A 7,210-nucleotide genomic window follows, 5' to 3' on the forward strand; every position below is an offset into this window, starting at 1 on the left:
ACAAAAAAAAAAAAAAAAAAAAAAAAAGCCGGGGATTTAGCTCAGTGTTCCTCCGCCTGCCTTGTAAGCACAAGGTCCCAAGTTTGTTTCGTTCCCCAGTACCAAAAAATAAATAAACCCACCCCAACAAATTCACAAAACATCCTCTAGAGGGTGGCACTGCCCCTGTTAGGAGCCATAGGTTAGGGCCATGGACTGAGAGTATTTGTTTCCTGCAGTGGCCCTCATCCCAGCACAGGGAAGCCTGAGGTGGGAGCATCACTTGAGTCCAGCAGTTCAAGACCAGCCTGGGCAATACAGTGACATCCTATATCAGAAATTTAAAAAAATTTTTTAAAAAGGCCTGAATGTCAGGGGCGTTTCTACATAGACTTTGGGGAAAATCATTTAATAATTAAAGTATGACTATAGCTAAGACTCAAGGCTGCCTTGCCCAAGAGCCTGCCTTGCAAGCACAAGGACCCGAGTTCAATCCCCGGTACCAAAAAGACCCCCTCAAATAACAAAAAAGTACATGCTGTCTGAGAAATGCAGCATAAGCTATGATGGAAAGTTACCATGGTACTGCTCCTCATGGCTGCCTTTTATTTGTGCTTTTAGATTTTATTGGAGTGCTCGCTTCGGCAGCACATATACTAAAATTAGATTTTATTGGTACATTTTAGATATACATAATGGTAACATTCATCATAGGACATTTGTACCTGTACATGATATATCTTGCTTCTTTTGTTTCCCATTCCCCCTTTCTTCAACCCCTTTTACTCCCCTTATTTACAAAAGCTTTGTTTCCTGTCTGTTTATTATTTTGGTTCCTTTTGTTTTGTTTTTTGAGACAGAGCCTGTATTCAGGCTGGCCTTGAACGTATGGCAATCCTCTTGCCTCAGCCTCCCAAGCACTGGGATTACAGGTGTGTGCTGCCACAACTAGCGAAAGCTTTGTTTCCATTTTTTATTTCTGTTCTCACTTTTTTCTTGTCCCTTCTTTCCTTTTCCCCTCCCTCCTCCACTGTTCCCCTTTCTCATTTTAACATTTTCTTCCCATTTCCCAGTGTGTATTATACATTTTGGTCCTTATTTTGGTTTCTAACACCAGAGAAACAATGTGGTATTTACACATGTGTATCCAATTTAAGGAAAGGTTTATTTGGCTCACAGTTAGTAGGTTTTAGTCCATACTTGGCTGGCTGCAAGGCAGGGTGGCACGGCAGAGGGGCATCACAGAGGAGAAACAGTTCATGTTGGGCAGAAAACAGCAAAGCAAGCAAGGGACCTTGGCAGTTTCTTTTTGCCCCTTTTATACTCTATCCAGGCTACTAGGCCAAACCAATTAATGGATGTATTTGGTAATCACACATTCTAGATTCAGCTACCTCTGAAAAAGCCCCACCTATGACCTCATGAGGCTTTGGGGGGACATCTAGACACAGATAATAACACAGTGGTTCAGTGATACACATTTAGGAGAACTCAGACTTCGAAATGGGATCTTCGCCTTGACTGGCAATGTGCAGTGTGATAATGCTCTTATAATGCCAAGCAAAAGCTGTTAGCCTCACTTCCCAGCAACCACTCACTTACTGGAGTACAGTAAGTGCTATTGCTAAACTGTGCTTTTCATCACATCAGGTGTACTAACTGCTGTTTGCTTGATTGTGCTGGGTAATGAACCTTGAGCCTCATGCATGCTAAGCACTGGCTGAACCATGGCCCCTCATGGGTTTATCATTATGTAACCCTGTGTAAGTCAGGGGCATCTGTAGTATGGAACATTTTCTCTTTTTTCCCAGTGCTGGGAATCAAACACAAGGCCTCATTCATGCTAGGCAAGTGCCCTAAGTGACATTCCCAAACCCAATAATGTCATTTTTTTTTGTCTTTATGTTTACTCATACATTATTACATTATTGATTTTCAAATGTTAAACCAATCTTGCATTCCTAAAGTAAATCCTGCTTGTCACTGTGTTCAATCCTCCCATGCTCCGGAATTTGGTTTGCTACTATATTTTGCTAAGTGTTAACTTATTTGTTTTTAATTAATTTTTTTCCAATACTGGAGGTTGAACACAGGGTCTCTCACACATGCTAGGCAAGTGCTCTCCCCTTTTAATTTAAAAATTTTTATTTATCTAGTTTTTGGTACTAGGTATTGAACTCAGGACCTTGTACTTGCGAGGCAGGCAGCAGTACCACTGAGCTAAATCCCGGGCCCTCTGCCCTTTTTATTTTGAGACAGATCTTATTGCTGAGGCTGGCCTCCAGCTTTTGATTCTCCTTTCTCAGCCTCCTGAGTAGACGTGACTACGTGTATACACTGCCACACCTGGCCATAGCCTGTGTTTTTACAGTGTTCTGGTGTCTGTGCCAGTGAAAGCTGTTCCTACAACATGCCCACATTTAAGGCTTTCATATGGCAAAGCTGATTGTTTATTTCTTACGAGCAGTGCCATTCTTCTACCTTCTAAATAAACGACAGTCTCCTAAACCCCAGGTGTGTGTGCATGTGTGGGGAAGATGGCATCTGCCCACAGAATGGGGGAGCTGCTGTCTTAGATGGGAGTGAGGCTTCTGAAACAAGATCTATACTCGGGTACTTGGGACCAGGGAGGACTGCTGCTCCCCGCACATACAACTCTTCCTCCTGAGAGAAGGCACAGGGACAGTGACACACACAGTTCAGTATTCAGTTTTAATTCTGTCTCTTTAGAGAGCCCAGAGAATGAACAGCAGTGTAACAGGGGCCGTGGAGCCTAAGCATGCCCTTGTAGAGGTTGCTGCAGGCTGGGCTGACCCTAGCTTCAGGGACTGCAGTGACACGTGATCCCAGGTCCTACAGATAGAGGACACCAGGAAATTCAGAATCCCTAGATTCCACAGATCCATTATGTCTACCTGCAGCCACTGCTTGGCCTGTCAACCGCTGTCCCACTCTGGGGTCGTGGGTCTTTTCCTTCTGCTGGAAGAGATGCTCACACAGGGAGAAACTCTTTGCACACTGCTCCCTGCTGGTCAAACAATGGCACACCATCTTTGGAGACCCTCCACATGTCTGTCAGGGGGCTCACATGGCCAAGCACCAGCTGCTCCAGCCTGGGAACAAGCTCTGTTCCATCATCCAAACTGGCTGCTGCTTCCAGTGGAATGGGGCCCTGGCACCCACAGACAGAAATGTGAGGAGAGGACACACACGCACTGAGTGTAGGCATCACTGTATAAACTCTTCTCTCTTGGCCATTCACTAATGAAACCCCACTAGAAGGAAGCCCCACATCTGTTCAGACTGTGCTCAGGGTGTTGCCTACCAAGGGTTTTGCTGAGCACTCCCACTCCTGTGTCCACTTTGCCCGGCACCAGCTCATCCACACAGGCAAAAGTCGCTTTTGAGCTTCTGACTGTAGCCTCTGTTTCCAGCCAAGCGACATTTTGGCCATTTACTGGTGCTTATATATAGGGGAGAACCCCTGAGTGTGGGTAATGCTGTCTCTCTTTTCCTGTCCTCACAGCCACAGGTACATCCTCCCAGTGAGAGGCCCCTGTCTTGTTTCTGGTGTGGGTGAACCCTTAAGTAGAAGAGTACCCTGGAAGCCTAGCAATGGATCTCTCAAACAGGTGTGGTGAGTCAGAATGGTTGCAGACTGCTGTCGCAACCCCAAGCCAGGGTTCTGTCCCTGAGGCCCAGAAAACCTGAGTGCCCTTTGGCATTTTCCAGATGTGTTCCAGTAGTGCCAGTGTCTTGAGCTAAGTAATGTGAAGGAGCTAAAATTTTCAGACTTTTCTTTCCTGAAGCACTGGGAAGGAGGCACAGAAAAGGAGGGGACAGGAGAGGACAAAAGAACAGTCAAACCGAGGTGTAGGCCAAGCCACGTATGGTGCCTGTGAGACCTGGGGACAGAGTAGAGCTGCGGAGCAGAAGGCTGTCTGGGGGAGAAACTTCCAGGGACAGCAAGAGACTCCAGTGCTCTTCCGGCACTGACTGCTAGTCCCCAAACTTTCAGCTCCAGGTTTCTCCCTAAATCTAGATCTCAGGGAACAAGTCACAGATCCAGCTTAGACCAGGAGCCATAGGCTTTGAAGAGTATAGGCTTTGAAACCAGCTATCCCATGTTCAGTATTCACTCATTGATTGTATTTAAGAAAAGACACCAAGCTCAAACTAGAATCACTTCTGGGAAAGCTCCAGGGCAACAAGCTAAAACCTAAGTTGTTTACTATAAGATTTTTATTTTTTTGAGAGTATCTTACTATGTCACCCTGGCTGGGTCTTCTTGCTTCTGCCTCCGCAGTAGCTGGGATTACAGGCATGTACCACCAGATCCAGCCACTTGTCTCCTTAATTCTAGGGAGTTGTGATAAAGGACAGTTCAGGAAAAACCTATGAGCATTTCCCAGGTACTGAACAATTGGGCAGCGGTTGGAACTCTGTCCTGGGAAGCTCTGAGAAGTGGTGTAAAACACGCTTCAGAGTCGTCCCCACTGAGGGGCTGGCAGCTGAATCCTGCCCACCAAGGCTGTTGGTTGCTGGATGGCTGCTCCCATGAGCATCAACACACGGACCAAGCATGTTGGGTAAACCCCAGGTAGAGAATTGTAGGTGTTTGCAGAAAGAAGCCTTCAGGAACAGAGGAAAATATAAAGGGACCTGAGTGGGACACCAAGGGCAGGTATATGGCCATAATGGAGAAGCATAGGCACTTTGCCTATCCTACTCCAAGTGCTAGCACTATGCTTTAAACACTGAACAAATGTTATATAAAAATAGTGTGTGGAAATTATGCATTAGATTGAACCTGAGAACAATAGTTCAAGTGGCTTCCTGAGTGAGCAAGCAAAATAGAATAGTGCAAGGGCATGGTGCTAATGCTAGGTGTGGTGACATATGCCTATAACCCCAGCACTTGGGAGGCTGAGGCAGGAGGGTCGCTGTGAGTATGAGACCAGCCTAGGCTACATACTGAATTCAAGGTCAGTTTGAAATTTCAAAAAGCAAACAAACCCACCCCGAAAGAACCAAACAACCCCCGCCCTCCAAAAAACCCCAAAGAAACAGTGCCTAGCTCAGTGATACGATTAAAGGCCCTCTCCTTGTCATCCCCAAGTTTAAACCTTTGCTCCTTCTCCTTACTAATTTTTTCCCCCCAGTACGAGGAATCCAACTCAGGACCTCCCACTTGCAAGGCAGGGGCGGTGCCACCGAGCTAAATCTCCCACCCTCTCCTTACTAATGTTATGACCCTGGAAACCCATGGAATGCCTGAGACCGTTTTTGTAAACGCAGTTTTAGTCAAGAGCTCACAAATGGTAGCCAAAAGTGAATAAAATATGCGAAAATGTCGGGCTTGGTGTCTGCCTCTAGGAAATATTAACGTTATTGCCCACTCCTTTATCCCAACTACTAGGGAGACTGATACAAGATCACAAGTTGGGGGTCCAGACTGGACAACTTGGGGAGACCCCATTCCAATTAAAAAAAAAAAAAAAAAAGATGGCCGGGGGATTTAGTCAGTGGTTCCCCCACCTATATCGCAAGTGTAAAGACCAGAGTTCGATCCCCGGTACAAAAAAAAAAAAAAAAAAAGAAAAGGAGCTCAGTAGTACAGCACTTGGCCAGAACGTGCGAAGTCCGGAGTTCAATCCCCATTATGGTGACGGTGGGGACAGGACCAGGACTACGACGACGACAAAGGCAACAAGGAAGTTAACCGTTCAAAGCAAAGGATCCTCTTAGATTAGGAAAAAAACAAAACCCAAAGGTAATCTCAGCGCCGGGTTGGCCACAGTAGCTGTGGTTCAGATCTTTTTCTCCTTCAGAGGCTGAGTCAGCCAGCAGAGAACAATACAAAACAACCAGAGACACTCTGATGGAAGATCCCGGCAACCCGCTTTGGAAATCCCAGTGGTCATCAGACAGTGAGGTTCTGCTTCCTGCCCTTACGCATCCGTTGGCTTCTTTCAAATAGACCGCCTTCGCTAATACCCAATCAGAATGCTCGATATTTGGCCACTGACCAATGGAAGAGAAGAATAGGGAGGCGGAAAAGAGAGGGCGTGAAGCCCAATCGAGGCGCCATTACACTTCAGGGCAAAGAGGTTAGGAAGCCGGCATGGCGCTCGGGTCAATAAAATCGATAGCTGGAAACTGCCTGTGTTCCAGGCAAAGGCGGTGCGGTAGCAGCGCCGCCATTTTCCCCAAAGGCATCTTCCAGTGTCTTTCGCCCAAGTTCGGGCAAGAGTTTTATGAATAACAGCGGGCTTTCTGTTAGCCCCTCAGGCGGCTGCCTCTGATCCCCTCCGGGGCTCCCAGGCACGCTCGGCCCTGAGCCGGCGAGGGTGCCTTAGTCCCGGGGTCCAATGGCGCCGCCTTCGGCCCCATTCCCCGCCCAGGGACCAGGCCAGGCCGGACCCAGCCGGAGAAGGGGAAGGAGGCCAAGGGCCTTGAAGTTCGCGGACGTGGCCGTGTACTTCTCCCCGGAGGAGTGGGGGTGTCTGCGGCCGGCGCAGAGGACCCTGTACCGGGACGTGATGCGCGAGACCTACGGCCTCCTGGGCGCGCTCGGTGAGGCCCTTGTCCAGTCTGCCTCCGCGGGCCGGAGTGGCGGTGGCGCTTGAGGCGGGGTGGGGGGTCGTGGCTGGGACCAGCTTACGTCTGGGGAGGAGGGCAAGGGCCCAGCGAAGAAGCCGTACCCGGGATTATCCAGGGATGCCCCCTCTGACTGTTCTCCTTCCCCAGGGTGCGCAGGTCCCAAGCCAGCCCTCATCTCCTGGTTGGAACGAAATACTGATGATTGGGAACCGGCTGCCCTAGATCCGCAGGAGTACCCGAGAAGGGTAACAGTCCAGAGAAGTGAGTGAAAATGCCCGTGGGGAGCTGCCGCCCTCCTGATCTCTAATGACTCAGTCCAGAATTTTGGTCTGGCCTTGGTCTATGACCTTTTGCGCTGTTGCTACACTGTGTTCATTTTCACAGTCTCAGGGGCTTGTTTCTGATGGTGTGGGGTCGTTCACCATCCAGAGGTTCCCGAATCGATGTGCAGACTGGCCACCTGCACGTACTTCATCGTGTAAATGAACCCATGAGCTTCAGCGAGAGTCAGCCTCCTGGCTGCTCCCCCAGATCCCTGCTCCAGCTTTCTTTGAATGCACCCTTGCTGAGAGAACCTAAATTTCTGTGTCTGGGTTTTGGAGTTGTTTTTTTTTTTTTTTTTTTTTTT

At 48.3% G+C, this 7,210-nt stretch overlaps 1 protein-coding gene across 4 annotated transcripts in view; it reads left to right on the forward strand.

Annotated features, from left to right (window-relative positions):
- Positions 1-7,210, forward strand: part of Znf689 (zinc finger protein 689) — a 13,809-nt gene that overhangs the window by 2,193 nt on the left and 4,406 nt on the right. Inside the window, exons 1-3 of one of the 4 annotated variants that reach the window (XM_010617407.3) lie at positions 2,265-3,611; positions 5,811-6,555; positions 6,730-6,843. The exons of 1 other annotated variant lie outside the window; for it this stretch is intronic. In XM_010617407.3, the coding sequence (XP_010615709.1) occupies positions 6,351-6,555; positions 6,730-6,843 (319 nt within the window). In that variant the 5' untranslated portion in view covers positions 2,265-3,611; positions 5,811-6,350. Of the gene's footprint in view, positions 1-2,264; positions 3,612-5,581; positions 6,556-6,729; positions 6,844-7,210 lie in introns of those variants that run through there. 2 more of the 4 variants (XM_010617408.3, XM_033758566.1) reach the window with 2 other exon arrangements.

Source organism: Fukomys damarensis, unplaced genomic scaffold (genome assembly GCF_012274545.1).
Source record: "Fukomys damarensis isolate Sample0158 unplaced genomic scaffold, DMR_v1.0_HiC HiC_scaffold_34, whole genome shotgun sequence".
NCBI classification, from domain to species: Eukaryota; Metazoa; Chordata; class Mammalia; order Rodentia; family Bathyergidae; genus Fukomys; species Fukomys damarensis.